Below are 22,930 nucleotides of genomic sequence, written 5' to 3'. Positions count from 1 at the left end.
GACGTTATCATTGGTGCGGTTGGCAACCTCACCACTGCCTGGGTCAACCAACACCTCACCTGGCAGGGTCGCACCGCTGCCTGACATATAGGCACTCCTGGCCCAATCAGGTTGTATCCTTCCCCCACCGAGGTCGTTACCCAGCACCATCTGTACATGCTCTAGGGGTAACTTAGGGGCTACACTACGATAGCCTTCTCGACTCCATAGTCAGCAATCAGCTGTACCTCGTGAAGTGGTAACCTGTACTCTTCTCCCACACCCCGTATTCTCACCACTCCCACAGGTGATTCATTATATTCGTTGGGAAGAATACTCCTGGCTACCATGCTTATGTCAGCACCCGTATCACGAAAAACTGCAATCTCCACTGGGTCTGACTTCCCAAACTTCACTGTGGCCACGAAAACGAAGGGGTGTTCACCCAACTTCATTTCCCAACCATTCACATTGGGTCCACTATGATATGGGGTATGAACAAATACTCTCTCCTCTTCTAACATCAGTCCCATATTCCTCCGGTTCTCGTCGCACTCACGGGCGAAATGTCCTCTTACATCACAGTTGTAGCATCGGCCGAATTCCTTAGGCGGCCAGTCGCCAGTCACTCTGGCTATGCCAACAGCAGACGTTCCCTGAGTCCTACTTGGACTCCCCGTTGTTGTCTCCCTGGCAGCATTCCTCGCTCCAGCACCAGTCCCGGTGTTCCCCCCCTTGGGGTCTCCTCGCCGATTCCCCTGAACTCTTGGACCGACTCACCTCACTGTGTGCACCATCCTTGGGAGAGTCTCCACCCGTCCTCGCCCCTCCTGAACTCTTGAAGTTCCCCCCAAATCTTGGGTAAGGCGAGTGCCTAGGCGGTCCCTCCTTCCCGAGATGTAGGGCCTAGGCGGTCCCTCCTTCCCGAGATGTAGTGCCTCTTCCAGTAGGTTGGCTCTGTCTGCAGCAGCCTTAAGTTCTCTAATACCAGCCTCCTTGATCCTGACCTTTAGTTCTGGATGGAGCCTTGGCATGAATCTTTCCATCACCATCAATTGCTTCAGCTCCTCCATCGTCTCCACCTCTTCAGCCTTCAGCCATCGCAGGAACTTGCGCTCCATGTCCCAAGCAGTTTCAGCATACGACTTTCCGGAAGCTCTTGTGCACTCACGGAAGCGTTTCCTGTAAACCTCCGGGGTTAGTCGATACGATTGGAGCACAGCTTTCTTGATCATGTCGTAAATGGAGCATTCCTCAAGGTCCAACATGTTATAAGCTTCCCTGGCCTCGCCAGTCAACCTACTCTGCACTAACGCAGCCCAATCCTCTTCCGGCCATTCTTTCAATGTCGCTATCCTCTCAAAATGGTCGAAGAAAGCTTTGGCCTCTAGAGGGTCAAAGATTGGCAGGTCGCGTTCCCGGACCTTGGGGTCATCCTGCCGAGCTGACACTGAGGGCAGCCTGCGCTCCGCCCAACGCATCTCAACCTCCTTCTTCGCTATTATTTCTTCCCGTCGCAGTTGTCTTTCTCCTTCTTCTCGTTGCAGTTGGGCTTCGCGCTCCTCACGCTTCAGCTGAGCCTCGCGCTCCTCCCTCTTCAGCTGAGCTTCGCGCTTCTCCCGCTTCAGTTGGGCTTCACGCTCCTCTCGCTTCAGCTGGGCTTCACGCTCCTCTCGCTTCAGTTGGGCTTCGCGCTCACGCTCCTCTCGCTTCAGCTGAGCTTCAAGCTGCATTTTCATTATCTCTAGTTTCCTGCTTTTCCTGCTACTACCGCTGGATCCCCTACTGCTACCTTCATCACTCCGGTTCCCACCAACACTGGCAGGTACCTTTGGCGGTCCTTCCTTGGAAGTCTCCTCTCGGGCCTTGAGCTGAGCCACGATCTCCATCCGACGCTCCGCCACCCTGGAGGACCTCAATCTTAACCCAAAATAGTCCGCCACTAGCTGCAGCTGAGCCTTGGTGCCTTCCAACTCCTGTGCGTCCCTCGACTCAATAAACTTCTTTACTCTGTTATCCTCCATCTCTAGGCTACTGAGTAACTGTATACAGGGAATACACTAGCGAGCAGTGTAAACCGAGACCAATATCGACCTTAATACACCTGCCCTGCACTTGCAATCTTTTGTCCACTGTTGTTTGATGAATCCTGGCAAGGTCGCCACTGTCAGAGTTCACCCCCCCTCCCAACCTGTGGTTGGAGTCGTCCCAGAGGTCTTAGCTCCTCAGTACCGGGCGCCACTGCTCGCCCTTGGGTTCCCCCAGTCAACTAAATGCTGGCCTTATACACCCCTAGCGAGTGGGGAGGTTCAAGCTTCATATAACTCACTTAAACCTTGCTGTCCTAACACTGGAACCTTTTCTCTTGCTTTATCTGATCTGTCCTGAGGCCGCCAGCTGGGTGTTTATACTCGTGTCCCAGCAACATGTCAGTGGTCTCATTAATTATCTTGGCTAAGGATGCAATGTCACCTGCAGTGCAAGGTGTCACTAATGGTCTCATAAATATATAATATATATAGCCTTAGAGAATGGAGGTTCACTTAAACTCCTCAGTTAGTTTAAAAGTTTACTGAAGAAAAACATATATACATATATAAATGGCATAAAGAAATGTCTATGTTGGAATCATCCGCTGGCAGCAGCATTTCTCGATGACACGTCTCTGGCAACACGGTCAGCTGACTGGGTCTACTCCTCCAGCGCAGGCACACACCTCGCACCTCTGGCAGCACGATCAGCTGACTGCTCCAGCTGTCAGAACGTCGTGACTTTCCCACGCCTCCAGCGATGCGATCAGCTATGCGTTTTAGAGTATATTGCTGGCTCCTTGCACACCAAATACCCTTCCAGGATCACTATCATCCCCGCCTTAATGCCCACACTCACCAACTCATGCCTAAATGAGATTTTGGCTCCTAGCCTAACGTCCTGTCACGTAGACAATAAAATGATGAGTGGAAATATTCACAACATATAAAATACTCTAACTTGCCAAGCTCAAAAGGGGTAAGGGAGGGACAATTATCTACCTTATTTCCCTCCAACCACGAAGCTGACTCGTCCTCTGTTGAGGGATGTTGAGGAGCTAGCTGGTCCTGGCTTTTGGTCTCCTGATGAACAGTTCCCACACACACACAGGTTCCTCCGTCGTCCTCGTGATAACGCGTCCTCGCCGTGCTCACATTCAACAGGTACTGCCTTCCTCATCCTATACTCTGGGGTACTGGAGACAGGTACCTCCGTCGTCGTCCTCACTCTCACTGGCACTGTCGACACCTCGCAGTCCAGCACAGCTTCCCCCTCACCTTAACTGCCAGTAGATTTGGGCCCTAATCTCATCTCCTTCTAATCACCTTCTAATCTCATTTTTCCTGAACTTTCTGGGAAAATGTTTTATTTTTAATTGTTATTATCTTTCGAGGGCAGCACTTCTCATCCCTCACACCCTAAAATGTGCCAACTAATGTTTTCTCTTTTGACCGTAATTTTCCATGTAATCTGCGTTTTTCCTTTTCCTGTAATATATTTTTAACATCGTAATTATTTGATTTCTGAGCGGACCACAGCCAAACTAACTCATCTTTAATACATTCCTTGATTTTGCTCAAACTGTCATTTCCTCTTATAAAGGATTAAAAATTAATTACATTTTCTTGAATTATGTCCAAAATTTCGGGATGAAGGAATTATGGCTCCGTGCAAATGTCAGGTTGGGGAAGACTTGATATATAAAAATTACCTACCTATACATATCTATACTACCTATATACTGCTTATATACTACTACTACTTATATATAAACTATATAAACTACCGTGCACTAGCACACGGCCCTCGTACTGCCTCATACTTGGGGATAGTTATATATACATCTCTACAACCCGTCCTTCCGCTTATTGCGTCGCATTATCAACGGAATCAAACAAATCGTAATAAATGCGATTTATAAAGCATTAAGCACCGTAATATTGACGCTTTATATTCATAGCCCTCGACGGGTTAAGGGGGTTGTTTAGGTGTGTACGTTTTTGGTTAGGCAAAACTGTTGTAGTATTACGGAGTGGCAACCCGATAACCGGTTGTCTTATCACTGAGTGCATAAGGTTAACACATTTGGCCAACCCTTAACACAACAACCCCCTCAACCCCCCCCCCCTCCACCACAACCATCTCCACCACAATCCCCCCTCCACCACAACCATCTCCACCACAATCCCCCCTCCACCACAACCATCTCCACCACAACCCCCCTCCACCACAATCCCCCTCCACCATAACCCCCCTACACCACAATCCCCCTCCACCACAACCATCTCCGCCACAACCCTCCTCCACCACACTCCACCCATGTCCATCTGTAGTCTCTCTATACATTGCTCATCTTTGTCGCCATCTTCAACCACTGGGAGTTTAGCCTCAGGACCCCCACCCACTCCCACAGTGAAGTCTACCATGTCACTCATACAGACACACTGCTTCAGCCCCCCTGTATGTGATCAACCACATACAGGGGGCGGAATTCCCATACCTTCTAGTGAAGTCTGTCTCAACCACATCCTTGCACGTATGTGTGTGTGTGTGTGTGTGTGTGTGTGTGTGTGTGTGTGTGTGTGTGTGTGTGTGTGTGTGTGTGTGTGTGTGTGTGTGTGTGTGTGTGTGTATACTCACCTATTTGTACTCACCTATTTGTGCTTGCGGGGGTTGAGCTTTGGCTCTTTGGTCCCGCCTCTCAACTGTCAATCAACTGGTGAACAGATTCCTGAGCCTTCTGGGCTCTATCATATCTACATTTAAAACTGTGTATGGAGTCAGCCTCCACCACATCACTGCTAATGCATTCCACCTGTTAACTACACTGACACTGAAAAAGTTCTTTCTAACGTCCCTGTGGCTCATTTGGGTACTCAGTTTCCACCTGTGTCCCCTTGTTCGCGTACCACCAGTGTTGAATAGTTTATCCTTGTCTACCCTGTCAATTCCCCCAGAGGATTTTGTAGGTAGTGATCATGTCTCCGCTTACTCTTCTGTCTTCCTGTGTCGTAAGGTGCATTTACCGCAGCCTTTCCTCGTAACTCATGCCACTTAGTTCTGGGACTAGTCTAGTGGCATACCTCTGAACTTTTTCCAGCTTCGTCTTGTGCTTGACTAGGTACGGTCTCCATGCTGTGGCCGCATACTCCAGGATTTGTCTTACATATGTGGTATACAAGATTCTGAATGATTCCTTACACAGGTTCCTGAACGCTGTTCTGATGTTAGCCAGCCTCGCATATGCCGCAGACGTAATTCTTTTTATGTGGGCTTCAGGAAACAGGTTTGATGTGATATCAACTCCTAGATCTTTCTCTCTGTCCGTTTCATTAAGTACTTCATCTCCTATTCTGTATTCTGTGTCTGGCCTCCTGTTTCTACTGCCTAGTTTCAATACTTTGCATTTACTCGGGTTGAACTTTAGCAGCCATTTGTTGGACCAATCATTCAGTTTGTCTAGGTCATCTTGTAGCCTCCTACTATCATCCTCTGTTTCAATCCTCCTTATAATTTTTGTATCATCAGCAAACATTGAGAGAAACGAGTCTATACCCTCTGGGAGATCATTTACATATATTAGAAACAGTATAGGTCCAAGGACTGACCCCTGCGGGACTCCACTTGTGACATCTCGCCAATCTGAGACCTCAACCTCTACAGTGACTCGTTGTCTCCTGTTGCTTAGGTACTCCTGTATCCAACGGAGTACCTTCCCTTTCACTCCAGCCTGCATCTCTACCTTTTTCACTAGCCTCTTGTGTGGTACTGTATCAAAGGCTTTCTGGCAATCCAATAATATGCAGTGTTCCCACCCCTTCTATTTCTTGCTTGATTATTGTTGCCTGGTCGTAGAATTCAATTAGCCCTGTGAGGCAGGACTTGCCATCCCTGAACTGTGTTACAAAGAGTTGTGTTACAACTGTGTTGATGTTACAACTGTTAGTTGTGTTACAACTGTGTTGATGCTGTGTTACAAAGATCCTTCGCTCCAGATGCTCCACTAGTTTTTTCGCACAATCTTCTCCATCAGCTTGCATGGTATGCAGGTTAGGGACACTGGCCTGTAGTTCAGTGCCTCCTGTCTATCCCCTTTCTTGTATATCGGGACTACGTTAGCTGCTTTCCAAATATCTGGCAGTTCCCCTGTTGCCAGTGATTTGTTATACATTATGGAGAGTGGTAGGCACAGTTCTCTTGCTCCTTCCTTTAGAACCCAAGGGGAGATTCCATCTGGGCCTATAGCCTTCGTCACATCCAACTCTAGTAAACACTTCCTTACTTCCCCACTGGTAATCTCAAACTCTTCCAGTGGATCCAGGTTAGCTATTCCCTCACTTACCTCTGGAATTTCTCCTTGCTCTAAGGTGAAGACCTCCTGGAATTTCTTATTCAATTCCTCACACACTTCCTTGTCATTTGTAGTGAATCCTTCCGCCCCTATCCTTAATTTCATAACCTTTTCCTTTACTGTTGTTTTTCTCCTGATGTGGCTATGCAACAATTTAGGCTGAGTCTTTGCCTTGCTTCCGATGTCATTTTCGTATTGTCTTTCTGCCTCTCTTCTCATCCTGACATATTCATTCCTGGCATTCTGGTATCTTGTGTGTGTGTGTGTGTGTGTGTGTACTCACCTATATGTACTCACCTATATGTGCTTGCAGGATCGAGCATTGACTCTTGGATCCCCCTTTCGAGCATCGGTTGTTTACAGCAATGACTCCTGTCCCATTTCCCTATCATACCTGGTTTTAAAATTATGAATAGTATTTGCTTCCACAACCTGTTCCTGAAGTGCATTCCATTTCCCCACTACTCTCACGCTAAAAGAAAACTTCCTTACATCTCTGTGACTCATCTGAGTTTCAAGCTTCCATCCATGTCCTCTCGTTCTGTTACTATTCCGTGTGAACATTTCGTCTATGTCCACTCTGTCAATTCCTCTGAGTATCTTATACGTTCTAATCATGTCCCCCCTCTCCCTTCTTCTTTCTAGTGTCGTAAGGCACAGTTCCCTCAGGCGCTCTTCATACCCCATCCCTCGTAGCTCTGGGACGAGTCTCGTTGCAAACCTCTGAACCTTTTCCAGTTTCATTATATGCTTCTTCAGATGGGGACTCCATGATGAGGCGTGTGTGTGTGTGTGTGTGTGTGTGTGTGTGTGTGTGTGTGTGTGTGTGTGTGTGTGTGTGTGTGTGTGTGTGTGTGTGTGTGTGTGTGTGTGCGCGCGTGCGCGCGCCGCTCTGTGATGTGACAATCATCCTTTCCTACACCACACCCATGTAGGGGACCCCCCTCTACACCCCACCACACCCACAGGGGCCCCCATCTCCACCCCAACCACACCCACAGGGGCCCCCCTCTCCACCCCCACCACACCAACAGGGGCCCCCATCTCCACCCCAACCACACCCACAGGGGCCCCCCCTCTCCACCCCACCACACCCACAGGGGCCCCCCTCTCCACCCCCACCACACAAACAGGGGCCTCCCTCTCCACCCCACCCCACCCACAGGGGCCCCCCTCTCCACCCCCACCACACCCGCAGGGGCCCCCTCTCCACCCCCCCCCCCTTTGAGGTGTGAAGAACTGAACAAAAGGTTCCAGGAGGTCTTTACAATAGAACAATGAGAGGTCACGGCGCTAGGAGAGGTGGCAGCAAACCAGGTGACCTTGGAAGGGCTCGAAATCACAAAAGATGAGGTCAAGAGGCACCTATTGGAGCTGGACGTGAGAAAGGCTGTTGGGCCGGACGGAATCTCACCATGGGTATTGAAAGAGTGTGCAGGAGCACTTTGTTTGCCACTCTCCATAGTGTATAGTAGGTCACTGGAAACGGGAGACCTACCAGAAATATGAAGCACCGAACTTGGATACCATGCAAGATGATGGAGACGATCGTGAGAAAAAACCTAGTAACAGATCTGGAGAGAAGGGACTTCGTGACAACCCATCAACATGGGTTCAGGGAGGGTAAATCTTGCCTTACGGGCTTAATAAAGTTCTACGATAAGGTGACAAACATTAAGCAAGAGAAGAATGGTTGGACTGCATTTTTTTGCACTATCGGGAAAGCCTTTGGCACCGTACCCCATAAAAGGCTGATGCATAAGCTGGAGAAACAGGCAGGAGTAACTGGTAGGGCGCTCCAGTGGATAAGGGAGTACCTAAGCAATAGGAAGCAGAGAGTTACAGTGAGGGGTGAGACCTCCGATTGGCGTGAAGTCACCAGTGGAGTCCCGCAGGGATCTGTACTCGGACCTATCCTGTTTCTGATATACGTAAATGATCTCCCAGAGGATATAGACTCATTCCTCTCAATGTTTGCTGACGACGCCAAAATTATGAGAAGGATTAAGAAAGAGGAGGACAGCTTGAGGCTTCAAGAAGACCTGGACAAGCTGCATGAATGGTCGAACAAATGGTTGTTAGAGTGTAACCCAAGCAAATGTAATGTAATGAAGATAGGTGTAGGGAGCAGACCAGATACAAGATATCATTTGGGAGATGAAATCCTGCTAGAGTCTGAGAGAGAGAAAGACCTGGGGGTTGATATCACGCCAGACCTGTCCCCTGAAGCTCATATCAAGAGGATAACAGCAGCAGCATATGCCAGGTTGGCTAACATAAGAACGGCCTTTAGAAACTTGTGTAAGGAATTTTTCGGAACATTATATACCACATATGTCAGACCAATCCTGGAGTATGCGGCTCCAGCATGGAGTCCATATCTAGTCAAGGATAAGACTAAACTGGAAAAGGTTCAAAGGTTTGCCACCAGACCAGTACCAGAACTGAGGGGTATGAGCTACGAGGAGAAACTACGGGAATTAAACCTCACCTCACTGGGAGACAGAAGAGTTAGAGGGGACATGATTACCACATACAAGATTCTCAGAGGAATTGATAGGGTAGATAAATACAGACTTTTTTACACAAGGGGCACACGCACTAGGGGACAGAGGTGGAAATTGAGTGCCCAAATGAGCCATAGAGACGTTAGAAAGATTTTTTCAGTGTCAGAGTGGTTGACAAATGTAATGCATAAAGAAGTGATGTGGTGGAGGCTGACTCCATACACAGTTTCAAGTGTAGATATGATAGAGCCCAATAGGCTCAAGAACCTGTACACCTGTTGATTGACAGTTGAGAGGCGGGACAAAGAGCCAGAGCTCAACCCCCGCAAGCACAATTAGGTAAGTACAATTAGGTAAGTACAGGGCCCCCCCTCTCCACCCCACCACACCCACAGGGGCCCCCCTCTCCACCCCACCACACCCACAGGGGCCCCCCCTCCCCACCCCACCATTCCCACTGGGGCCCCCCTCTCCACCCCACCACACCCCTGGGGAAGATCCCCGGCCCCGCCCCCAACAACTCCCTGGGCAAGACGGAAGAACTCATGTCTATTGTAATAGGTCGAGAGCGGAATTCCTTTACCGAAATTTTGTCCTAAAGGTGGAATTCCGAAATTAAATTCCGTCAGGAAGAGGATCGTTACGGTGTGTCGTGCTGGGAATCTTCACTCCACCGTCAGCAGCGACAGGTCTCGTCTCCGCCGTCAGGAGCGACAGGTCTCGTCTCCGCCGTCAGGAGCGAGAGATCTCGTCACCTCCGTCAGGAGCGAGAGGTCTCGTCACCTCCGTCAGGGGCGAGAGGTCTCGTCACCTCCGTCAGGAGCGAGAGGTCTCGTCTCCGCCGTCAGGAGCGAGAGGACTCGTCTCCGCCGTCAGGAGCGAGAGGTCTCGTCTCCGCCGTCAGGAGCGAGAGGTCTCGTCTCCGCCGTCAGGAGCGAGAGGTCTCGTCTCCGCCGTCAGGAGCGAGAGGTCTCGTCTCCGCCGTCAGGAGCGAGAGGTCTCGTCTCCGCCGTCAGGAGCGAGAGGTCTCGTCTCCGCCGTCAGGAGCGAGAGAGACGTGCACCCGCAGGAGATGAAGACACACTACCACGCCGCCCTGATCCTGGTGTCGTCAACCAGTCACGTGCCCAAGTAAGATCCACATTCATCTGTCCAACGCAGGCGGTGACAGGAAATTAATAATTAATTATTGCTCGATCATTGTTATTTTTCCACACAATAATTATTTAATTATCGTATGTATTATTCACATTACCCACTTCAATTATTTTCTCATCGTTGCTATGCATTCATTTTATTCCTATTTATTATTCTTATTGCCAATGGAACGAAAACTACCAACACCTTTGTCAATATAATATAGTTTGTCAATAGTTTATCTATTAATCTATTGTTTATTTTGTGTTAAAAGTATGTTTTCTTGTTGGCCTGGTGACCCTCACAGTTCTAGCGAGACAATGGTTCTGTGCTTCAAGCAATACCTGTAATCATGCAGAAAACAATCACGCAACAGCAAAATTGAATCGCGCCGCAGTAGCCAACATTTTGAGTCCTACGAGGATGCGGGCAAGTGCCTCTCCTTAAACTGTTTAGACCAAACAAATAAAGGAAACATCAGAATGCCTATTGACCCATACGAGGCAACTCCGCCAACCCAAACTCCTCCATATGTGAAATAAATCCAATGGTTCCACCTCTAATATGTACGCCATTCTAACACTCAAGCACTCGTCGAATCTAAATAACTTTGTGAATGGCCCATTAGGCCTACGGAGAACAAAAACTTAAAAGAGTCTGAAACAGTAAAAAAAAATAAGATAAGTCTTTTACGTCTGACTCTAATTTAAATAATTTTTTTAACACAGTGACCCAATTCTGTCACAGCCGGTATAAAAGTATTCCTTAGGCATCGACATTTTTCTTAGTCATTTAAAAAAAGGAAAGTAAAGAAGTTGCTTCAAAGGCACTGGAAGAGGTCAAATAAAATGCACTTGAATATTACATTTCCAAGCTCAGATATTTGTCACCACTCAATAGTGTTCCGAGACCTGAGGGGTCCAAGGCCTGACGGGGGAGGGATCCAGGACATGACGAGGGGGTCCAGGACTTGACGAGGGGGTCCAGGACTTGACGAGGGGGTCCAGGACTTGACGAGGGGGTCCAGGACTTGACGAGGGGGTCCAGGACTTGACGAGGGGGGACCAGGACTTGACGAGGGGGTCCAGGACTTGACGAAGGGGGACCAGGACTTGACGAGGGGGGACCAGGACTTGACGAGGGGGTCCAGGACTTGACGAGGGGGTCCAGGACTTGACGAGGGGGTCCAGGACTTGACGAGGGGGTCCAGGACTTGACGAGGGGGTCCAGCACTTGACGAGGGGGTCCAGGACTTGACGAGGGGGGTCCAGGACTTGACGAGGGGGGTCCAGGACTTGACGAGGGGGGACCAGGACTTGACGAGGGGGTCCAGGACTTGACGAGGGGGGACCAGGACTTGACAAGGGGGTCCAGGACTTGGGGAGGGGGTCCAGGACTTGGGGAGGGAGGTCCAGGACTTGACGAGGGGGTCCAGGACTTGACGAGGGGTGTTCAGGACTTGACAAGGGGGTCCAGGACGGACACAATAGTGGCCACTTACATTTTATGTTTCAGAATTTGTCTAGATATTTGTTATTGTTGCGGCCATCGTGTGTAGACACTGGGTGAAGGTAACATTGTGAACACAGGCAGTGTCACACAGCTCTTGACTCTTCCTCAACCAATGTACCAGACCACCTCCCCCGACCGTCGATAAGTGGTCGGGCACCATTCCTCCCTCCCCCCACCCCTGTCCCATCCATAATCCTTATCCTGATCCCTTTCCAGTGCTATATAGTCGTAATTTCATGGTGCCTTCCCCTCGTAGTTCCCTTCCCTTCCCATACTGTCCGTCCGTCCGTTGGTCTTACGTCTCAGACCTACCTCAATGCATCCGTCCATCCGTTTCACCAACTTCAATTAATGGAAGACTTAAGGGAAGTCTTCCCTTAATCTGTCCCTCTATCCCTATCTCCCTCCTTCCTTCCGTCCATCCATCCATCCATCCCTACCCCAACGCCCGGAAACAACGGCCGGTGATGAGCCCTGTTCGGTTACTTTTTCATTCGGACACGATGCCGGGTGGTGGAGCGCCCGAGGTGTTACCATAACAAGGTCAGTGTTGCATCTCTCCCCTCCCGAGGCCACGGGTGAAGCCTCGCCGGCTCTTGGCTTCACAAACTTTATTCCCAACAACTTACACAATTTACAATAATGGCTGACTCGAATCAAATATAGGTACGGATGCCCATTGGGCGAGGTGGATGCGGGGGGGGGGGGGGATAGGGGTTAGAAACAGCTTTAGAAATAAGGGTAAGGATAGGAGGCAAGAAAGGAGGTAAGAGGGGATGATAGGGGTAAGAAACAGGAAGGTAAGGAAACTATCTGGAGAAAGCTCTAAGCCATTACGAATATTTAACACTTGGAAGGGGTCAGGATAAGGATTTGGGATCGGACCGGGGGAGGGAAGGAAGGAAATGTGCCCATCCACTTGGACGGTCGGGAATTGAACGCCGATCTGTTGGAAGAGAGACCGTCGCTCTACCGTCCACCCCAAGTGGTTGGAATTGGTTTAGTGCGAGACAAAATGACTGGACTAAACATAGGTGTACAGCAGTCTAAATCAAACTTACATACTTTTAGCATAAGGTAACATTTATTTTACAATTTGAAGGGAAAAACAAAGTTTGCTTTATGACAGGTGGCAGAGTACCATTGGAGAGAAAACCTCGAAGACACATTGCTAAATAGACACTAACAACCTTAAAGATGGAAATCCAAAAATGTATATGTTAAAAGGAATATTATAACTCTCTATTATTTTTTATTATTTCCTTTAGCTTTCTTACAGTTTTCTCAGCATATACAGTGTACTGGTGATTAGGGGAGGCAAGGTGTATAAAGGCGTCATATACACCTGAAGTCAGATCTATTACATTCTTATTTGTCAGGGAATAAAGAACTCTTGTTCAACGTTGAATATTTCTCTGAGAACATTACATATATTATGAGGCGTGAGGAATGGTCCATGACGTTAATTAACCCTTGGCGTGATTTCTATTTTTCGAATTTTACTCCAAAGTTCATGAAAGTGTTTTCCTTGAAAGGTTATCAGCAAACTTTTGTTCTCACAATATTATCTTTCTCTTCCTTGGTCCTCTTCATGACCTGATGAGATGGACCCCTGATGCTTCCTCTGATCTGGCGTGACCAGCCATCTCTGGGTTCTGTCGAAAGATTTTTTTGAAATCCGTAACGTGGTCATTTGAACCAGTCATACCTCTTCATAATTTTGTTTGTTAAGAAGGATAATCTCTTTTCCCGTCCTAACTGGCACTGACATGACACGAGGAAAAACGTCATTGAATGTGTCCTGATGCAAATTACACTGAAGATTAATGCGGGCAACTCCATCAGTTAGAATGTGAATATCATCATGTTTAAGCAGGCGTTTAAACTTATCCAAGTCTGCAACAGCGGTCTTATCCGAGTTCTTGTGACGTATCTGTTCTCACTGGCAGCAACAGCAGCAACTTGCAAGTGAGGTGTACTGAAGGTGTCTATGACAGGTTGTCACTGTCAGTGACAACCTGTCGTTCACACACACATGTGACAGGTTAGATCAGCCGTCAATGAGAACATGATCACTCTGAGACCCTCCTCTCCCATCCCATGACAGAACCCTAAAGTTAATATTAATTTCATCAATGAAATCAGGATTATATAACTTGTCGGCATCTGTGAACGCAGTAAGCAGACTTATATATGCGACTTGTCGAGAAAAATTGGTGTTAGGTCACCTGTCACCTTGAGGTCAGGTCACCTGCCACCTTGAGGTCAGGTCACCTGCCACCTTGAGGTTAGGTCACCTGTCACCTTGAGGTTAGGTCACCTGTCACCTTGAGGTTAGGTCACTAGCCACCTTGAGGTTAGGTCACTTGCCACCTTGAGGTTAGGTCACTTGCCACCTTAAGGTTAGGTCACCTGTCACTTTGAGGTTAAGTCACCTGTCACCTTGAGGTCAGGTCACCTGCCACCTTGAGGTTAGGTCACCTGTCACCTTGAGGTCAGGTCACCTGCCACCTTGAGGTCAGGTCACCTGCCACCTTGAGGTTAGGTCACCTGTCACCTTGAGGTTAGGTCACCTGTCACCTTGAGGTTAGGTCACTAGCCACCTTGAGGTTAGGTCACTTGCCACCTTGAGGTTAGGTCACCTGTCACCTTGAGGTCAGGTCACCTGTCACCTTGAGGTCAGGTCACCTGTCACCTTGAGGTCAGGTCACCTGCCACCTTGAGGTCAGGTCACCTGCCACCTTGAGGTCAGGTCACCTGTCATCTTGAGGTCAGGTCACCTGCCACCGTGAGGTTAGGTCACCTTTCACCTTGAGGTTAGGTCACCTGTCACCTTGAGGTTAGGTCAGCTGTCACCTTGAGGTTAGGTCACCTGTCACCTTGAGGTTAGGTCACCTGTCACCTTGAGGTTAGGTCAGCTGTCACCTTGAGGTTAGGTCAGCTGTCACCTTGAGGTTAGGTCACCTGTCACCTTGAGGTCAGGTCACCTGCCACCTTGAGGTCAGGTCACTAGCCACCTTGAGGTTAGGTCACCTGTCACCTTGAGGTTAGGTCACCTGTCAACTTGAGGTTAGGTCACCTGCCACCTTGAGGTCAGGTCACCTGTCACCTTGAGGTCAGGTCACCTGTCACCTTGAGGTCAGGTCACCTGTCACCTTGAGGTCAGGTCACCTGTCACCTTGAGGTCAGGTCACCTGTCACCTTGAGGTCAGGTCACCTGCCACCTTGAGGTCAGGTCACCTGCCACCTTGAGGTCAGGTCACCTGTCATCTTGAGGTCAGGTCACCTGCCACCGTGAGGTTAGGTCACCTTTCACCTTGAGGTTAGGTCACCTGTCACCTTGAGGTTAGGTCAGCTGTCACCTTGAGGTTAGGTCACCTGTCACCTTGAGGTTAGGTCAGCTGTCACCTTGAGGTTAGGTCAGCTGTCACCTTGAGGTTAGGTCAGCTGTCACCTTGAGGTTAGGTCAGCTGTCACCTTGAGGTTAGGTCACCTGTCACCTTGAGGTTAGGTCAGCTGTCACCTTGAGGTTAGGTCACCTGTCACCTTGAGGTTAGGTCACCTGTCACCTTGAGGTTAGGTCAGCTGTCACCTTGAGGTTAGGTCAGCTGTCACCTTGAGGTTAGGTCACCTGTCACCTTGAGGTCAGGTCACCTGCCACCTTGAGGTCAGGTCACTAGCCACCTTGAGGTTAGGTCACCTGTCACCTTGAGGTTAGGTCACCTGTCAACTTGAGGTTAGGTCACCTGCCACCTTGAGGTCAGGTCACCTGTCACCTTGAGGTCAGGTCACCTGTCACCTTGAGGTCAGGTCACCTGTCACCTTGAGGTCAGGTCACCTGTCACCTTGAGGTCAGGTCACCTGTCACCTTGAGGTCAGGTCACCTGCCACCTTGAGGTCAGGTCACCTGCCACCTTGAGGTCAGGTCACCTGTCATCTTGAGGTCAGGTCACCTGCCACCGTGAGGTTAGGTCACCTTTCACCTTGAGGTTAGGTCACCTGTCACCTTGAGGTTAGGTCAGCTGTCACCTTGAGGTTAGGTCAGCTGTCACCTTGAGGTTAGGTCAGCTGTCACCTTGAGGTTAGGTCAGCTGTCACCTTGAGGTCAGGTCACCTGTCACCTTGCGGTTAGGTCACCTGTCACCTTGAGGTCAGGTCACCTTTCACCTTGAGGTTAGGTCACCTGTCACCTTGAGGTCAGGTCACCTTTCACCTTGAGGTTAGGTCACCTGTCACCTTGAGGTTAGGTCACCTGTCACCTTGAGGTCAGGTCACCTTTCACCTTGAGGTTAGGTCACCTGTCACCTTGAGGTCAGGTCACCTTTCACCTTGAGGTTAGGTCACCTGTCACTTTGAGGTCAGGTCACCTGCCACCTTGAGGTCAGGTCACCTGTCATCTTGAGGTCAGGTCACCTGCCACCGTGAGGTCAGGTCACCTTTCACCTTGAGGTTAGGTCACCTGTCACCTTGAGGTCAGGTCACCTGTCACCTTGAGGTCAGGTCACCTGTCACCTTGAGGTCAGGTCACCTGCCACCTTGAGGTCAGGTCACCTGTCACCTTGAGGTCAGGTCACCTGTCACCTTGAGGTCAGGTCACCTGCCACCTTGAGGTCAGGTCACCTGTCACCTTGAGGTCAGGTCACCTGTCACCTTGAGGTCAGGTCACCTGTCACCTTGAGGTCAGGTCACCTGTCACCTTGAGGTTAGCATCGTGCATATCTCCACCGGTGAGATACTTGAAGAAGACAAGTCCAGCAGTAACGCGCCCGGGTATGGCATAAACAACATACTTTACCCTGCATGTTGCTATGCCACGGGATGGCAGAACCGCCGTAGGGTTTTCCAGGACTTGACATGGAAGACCCACGTGCGACGCCCTGAATTCCGACATTTCAGGGCTGGCACTGTAACATGCCCCATCTACAAATTTAAAGAAGTTTTCAAATTCACGAAGTTTAAGCCAGTGTTCTTGCAGAACAAGAATATCACACATTAAAAATATTTTCATTATTTTCATACAATTGGGGTTTAAATGCATCATATTTTTCGGCAATAACTAAAATTTTCAACAATCTTCTCAATTTTGGTTTTCCTATATTCGTATGGCCTTTAGTACCTTCAGGCCAACAACTGACACTGAACACAGTATGCATCTCTTTTTGGTTTACATAATCTTGTATGAAATATATCTATTTAAATTTGTATACATTTTATTTATAAAAAAAAAACACACTGTCTTCATTTGACTGAATGAAATTCTTAAGCCTGCAAGTCGCATGCCCCGAGGCGAAACACACACATACACTGGTAATGGCAGGTTTCCCAGGTATCAAACCCCTAACATCTACAGTCTTTAACTCCTCAATGATATATAACAAATTTAACTGACGTTTCCTCCGATTTCCAGCCTGAGTCCAAGGACTGGAACAGACTCTGTATCAGTGAGGCCTTCCGATGCCCTGTGTCTCACGGTCATTCATTAGGGGCTTTGAGTGGGATGGGTATTGGCTAGAACGTGCGGTGGGAGAGGAGGGGGGGGAGGATGGATGGTTAGCAGCGGAAGAGAGAGAGAAACATGTTTTGTCGCATTTTCCCCTACTCACTAATTGCTCCACGTGCACTCGTTCTGTTTTGAGAGTCAATCCTAATAGAGTCATATATCAGTTTCCCTGGTAATGGCGAGTCAAGAGGTAGGGAGGCTACACACTGCCTGCTTAATCCCATCAACGGGAAGACCGTCAAGGCGGCGGAGACTGGCACTTGTGGAGGAGAGGATCAACTAGTCAAAGACCGTTAATGAAAGCTCTGGTGACGTATGATTATTCCCACATTTGGAAGGTGATAGGGAAGGTAATGGGGAAGGTGAAGGGAAGAAGGGAAGGTGAAGGGAAGAAGAGAAGGTGAGGGTAAACGGAAAGGTAAGGTAAAGTTGAGGGGTAGGGGGGGGGGAAGAAGTGAGGGGGAAATAATGGCTCGTCTTGGGTAAAAGGTTCATTCACCAACCATTCCTCTCCCCAATACGTCTTATGCCTTACGAAATCAACCAATCCGTTCAAAATACAACGTGTTAATGAACATTAAAGCATCCTAATATTCACATTGTCCTTGCAGCGGCCGCGATAGGGGTAGGTGGGTTGGTTGGGTTAGCATGATTCTTGTTAAGAAGAACAGTTACATTTGTTCCGAAGCGGCAAATTGATAGAAGGAACTGCATTCACCCAGTGTAGCGACCACACGACATTCACCCCGTGTAGCTACCAGACGACATTCACCCCGTGTAGCGACCAGACGACACTCACCCCGTGTAGCGACCAGACGACATTCACCCCGTGTAGCGACCAGACGACATTCACCCCGTGTAGCGACCAGACGACATTCACCCCGTGTAGCGACCAGACGACATTCAACCCGTGTAGCGACCAGACGACATTCACCCCGTGTAGCGACCAGATGACATTCACACCGAGCAGCGACCAGACGACCAAATATCCCGATCAAATTTGCGCAGTGAAAGACACCGACGAAGCTGAAACGAGCGGCTCACGTCATGACGGATACGCTCCTCTGGAAACTGGAATGAGATTAACCATTTTCCTCTCCTGGAAGAGGCATTGGTTTAGAATCTGAAAGTTAGATGTTAGGTGTCCACGGGGAACAGGTGATCCTGAATCATGAACGAGCTGCTCAAGCTGTCTGGAATCTGGGAGCCCGTTATCTAACTCTTGTAAATACTATGTGATTTAGAATTTTGAAGACTTTAGACGGATATTTGTTTTCTAATATCTAGTCTTTATTAAAAATTAAAACGAGTCCGTCTGAAAAATTCTTCTATTTTTGAGTGGAAAAGGAATTAAACTATGTCAAAGGTTTCTTTCAGATACGCCAAAGACTAAAGAGAAGGCTGGTCCTTGGAGAAAATAAGTTAGGTCATGTAACTGATAATGACACTGAAATAAGTAGCATTCTAAGTACTATGTTTCTGTACGTGCTAGAGAGGAACTTGATTACAACTGAGCCAATGTATGTAGGAAGTGAGGAAGGTCACATGAACTGTAGTCATTAATAAGGAGGAAGTAATTTCACATAGAGAAATGAAAGCCAAACCAATCCCCAGGCTCAGATGAAAAATTTGCCACGATCATACAAGAACTGAGTGAGACCTTGACATTCATATTTAATGACATTAAACTCTACGGAATCGCGGAAGGTTGTCAATGTTGGACCAGTCTTCAGGAAGGGGGAAAGTATCACTTCCATCGAATTATCGACCAATTAGCTAAACGTATATTCTGGGAAAACTGCTTGAATCCATAATCGGAAAAGATATTCACGTACAACTTGTGAAACACAGATTGATAAGGGAGTCTCAACATGGCTTTACAAAGGGCTGTGAAGGGAAATTAATGTTCCATGAATTTCCATTTATTATATTCCAGCATATATGAGGCAGTTGACAGTGGTACCAATTGTCACGTTGCGTACCTTGACTTCAGCGAAGGTTTGATACTGGGCCTCACGAGTGACTGGAAGAAACTCGTGGTACTGGAGAACTATGCTAAGTTGGATAAGGGCGCGATTATTTGAAAGCAAAACAAAAGAGTTTTATAAATGGATTTCAGTCACAATGGGAAATAGTTATAAGTGGAGTGCCACAAGGCCTTATCCTAGGACCCCTTATTGTTTACTGTACATATAAACGATTAAAGTTCAGGATTGAGCAGCAATATTTGCAGACAATACAAAAGTTAGGAAAGAAATAACTTTAGAAGGTTAAAAAATGTTGGTAAGTGCAGGGGTCCGAGACTAGGTAGTGACACACACACTCAAGCCAAAAATATGAAAAGAATAAGAACGTATAAAGTCCGTCCTGGAGAATTATCAAGATATCTAATCTTCAGCAACGTTATTGTGACTCATCATCTGCAATGATGATAGAGTTACCAGATATCTGCTGGATGGTGTTGAAATTGAAACATTGCAAATGCGAAAAAAGATCTCATGATTAGCAAGAATTTAAGGCCAAAAACCAGCGCAAAAATGTTCGCAAAAAGGCAAATAACACACCGATTTACCTCAAGAAGCTGCGGGAAGAACTAAACCTTTCTTTAACGCTGAATATTTAGCTAAACCATTACATATCTAATCTGGCTTCAAAAAATATCTAGTTCACCATGAAACAAATATTATATATATATATATATATACGTTATGTTCGCTTCAGTCCCCAGTTGTGTGCTGTAGGTCACACAAAGGAGCGTATGACGTCAACCTCCTCCAGATGTCACCTTGAGGTTACCTTGAGGTGCTTCCGGGGCTTAGCGTCCCCGCGGCCCGGTCGTCGACCAGGCCTCCTGGTTGCCGGACTGATCAACCAGGCTGTTGGACGCGGCTGCTCGCAGCCTGACGTACGAGTCACAGCCTGGTTGATCAGGTATCCTTTGGAGGTGCTTATCCAGTTCTCTCTTGAACACTGTGAGGGGTCGGCCAGTTATGCCCCTTATGTGTAGTGGAAGCGTGTTGAACAGTCTCGGACCTCTGATGTTGATAGAGTTCTCTCTCAGAGTACCAGTTGCACCTCTGTTTTTCAACGGGGGTATTCAGCACATCCTGCCATGTCTTCTGGTCTCATGTGATGTTATTTCTGTGTGCAGGTTTGGGACCAGCCCCTCTAATATTTTCCACGTGTAAATTATTATGTACCTCTCCCGCCTGCGCTCAAGGGAGTACAGTTTTAGGCTCTTTAGTCGGTCCCAATAGTTTAGATGTTTTACTGAGTGGATTCTAGCAGTAAAGGATCTCTGCACGCTCTCCAGGTCAGTAATTTCTCCAGCTTTGAAAAGTGCTGTCATTGTGCAGCAGTACTCCACTCTAGAGAGCACAAGCGTTTTGAAAAGTATCATCATCGGTATAGCATCTCTAGTGTGAAAGGTTCTTGTTATCCAACCTGTCATTTTTCTTGCAGTTGTGACGGCTACTTTATTGTGTTCTTTAAAGGTAAGGTCTTCCGACATGAGTACACCCAGATCCTTTACATTGCCTTTTCGTTCTATGTTATGATTTGCCTGAGTTTTGTACGTGGTTTCCGTTTTTATATTTTCATTTTTTCCATAGCGCATGAGCTGGAACTTATCTTCGTTAAACACCATATTATTTTCTGTAGCCCATAGAAAGACCTGATCTACATCTGACTGGAGGTTCGCCGTGTCCTCTATGTTGCCTACTCTCATGAAGATCCTAGTGTCATCTGCAAAGGATGATACAGTGCTATCTTAAGCCATTCTCGTCACATTCTCTCTTAAGATTGCTTAAGAACTACTTCGTTATTATGACTGATACATAATGACTATCTCCCGCCGATATAAACTGGTTATTACAAGCTCCTCCAATACGAGGCTCGCGTATATACACTTTTTTAACATGAACCATATTAACCGAAAATAACGAACCATATTAACCGAAAATAACGAACCATATTAACCGAAAACCCGAACCATATTAACCAAAAATAACGAACCATATTAACCGAAAATAGTGAACCATATTAACACATAATAATGTACCATAACATAATAGCAGAAAATAACGGAGTTGCTCTATTATTTTCTTACGTATTTATGCATGAAACTATCAAGTTATGCACATCTTTCAGCATGATAAATTTTAACAAATTAGTAGAACAAGATAAGAGTAAAGAGGGGTCGAAATATTTACCCAGTTCCACCTTACAATGTTAGTTTTTTCTCCAATATTTACACAGCAAGGTATCCATTATATATGCTACCATCGTGCCATTCACGGAGGGACTCTTAAAGACGCTGGGGCAATATCCAAGCCACTTCAGACTCGTACACGCCTCGCAAAATAGAAATCTTCATTTTGCTTCAGAAATTAAATAAAAATGAGTCTCGGGTAAATCTCATTCTCCGAAAATTGCTGCAAGATTATCATGGGAGAGAGAGAGAGAGAGAGAGAGAGAGAGAGAGAGAGAGAGAGAGAGAGAGAGAGAGAGAGAGAGAGAGAGAGAGAGAGAGAGAGAGAGAGAGAGACTCAGCCAAATTGTCAGATTACGGGATTGAATTTCTAAGGGGCAGGATCGACCCGTCAGCCGGGCGAGGACTTCATGATCAACATCTTAGACCTACTAAGACGTTTCTCCATCTGAGATCCTCTCAGACGCGTACAATCTCTCTCTCTTAAGTGTCTAGAACAAAAAGAGAACATCGCCTAGGAACATAGTTCAAAGTGCGCCTACGCCAACCACACCCCAATTCACAAATAACTTTCCAGGTGAATATAACAGACCCAGGTGAGTAACAGACCCAGGCGAGTAACAGACCCAGGTGAGTAACAGACCCACGTGAGTAACAGACCCACGTGAGTATCAGACCCAGGTGAGAACAGACCCAGGCGAGTAACAGACCCAGGTGAGTAACAGACCCAGGTGAGTAACAGACCCAGGTGAGTAACAAACCCACGTGAGTAACAGACCCACGTGAGTAACAGACCCAGGTGAGAACAGACCCAGGCGAGTAACAGACCCAGGTGAGTAACAGACCCAGGTGAGTAACATACCCAGGTGAGTAACAGACCCAGGTGAGTAACAGACCCACGTGAGTAACAGACCCAGGTGAGAACAGACCCAGGCGAGTAACAGACCCAGGTGAGTAACAGACCCAGGCGAGTAACAGACCCAAGCGAGTTACAGACCCAAGCGAGTAACAGACCCAAGCGAGTATCAGACCCAAGTGAGTAACAGACCCAAGTGAGTAAGAGACCCAAGTGAGTAGCAAACTCAAGTGAGTAACAGACCCAGGTGAGTAACAGACCCAAGTGAGTAACAGGTCGAAGGACCCAGTAACAGGTCGAAGGCCCCATAATACACACATTACACCACACTTGTGTGATGAGTGGCACAAGGTGGCACTGAGAGCCACATCATGTCCGTGTTTCAGGTCGTCGGGAAGCGACACTGCGGCACTACGAGGCGGCCCTGAGGCTGGACCCGGAGCACACCGTGGCGCTGGTCAACACCGCCACACTCATGCTCACTCTACACAACAACAATCAGGCCGAGATGCTTTACAAGAGGTACGCCCGCACGCCCTTCTCATCCCTTTCTTTATTTCAGTATTACTTTTAGTGAGCTATAGTAGGTCTAAAATATATATATATTCTATATATATATATATAGGGGGGTACCACCACTGGTGCAATTATAGGGACCCACAGCCTCAGAGAAGGGAACACAGAGCACTCAGGGAAAAACTTGCCATTTAACTCTGAATACGAAAGAGTGTTCACTTCTCCTACCACCCCCTTATATATATATATATATATATATATATATATATATATATATATATATATATATATATATATATATATATATATATATAGAATATATATATATATA

The 22,930-nt window shown here is 47.6% G+C and overlaps 1 protein-coding gene across 1 annotated transcript in view; it reads left to right on the top strand.

Moving 5' to 3' along the window:
* Nucleotides 1-22,930, top strand: part of LOC123748612 (protein O-mannosyl-transferase TMTC1) — a 311,491-nt gene that overhangs the window by 275,619 nt on the left and 12,942 nt on the right. The window contains 1 exon segment of the mRNA XM_069335107.1: nt 22,470-22,605. Within this exon segment, the coding sequence (XP_069191208.1) occupies nt 22,470-22,605 (136 nt within the window).

The sequence above is a fragment of the Procambarus clarkii genome, chromosome 4 (assembly GCF_040958095.1).
Source record: "Procambarus clarkii isolate CNS0578487 chromosome 4, FALCON_Pclarkii_2.0, whole genome shotgun sequence".
Classification (NCBI taxonomy): Eukaryota; Metazoa; Arthropoda; class Malacostraca; order Decapoda; family Cambaridae; genus Procambarus; species Procambarus clarkii.
Note: the sequence above shows the minus strand (reverse complement) of the source record. Positions and strands in the feature narration are given on the sequence as shown.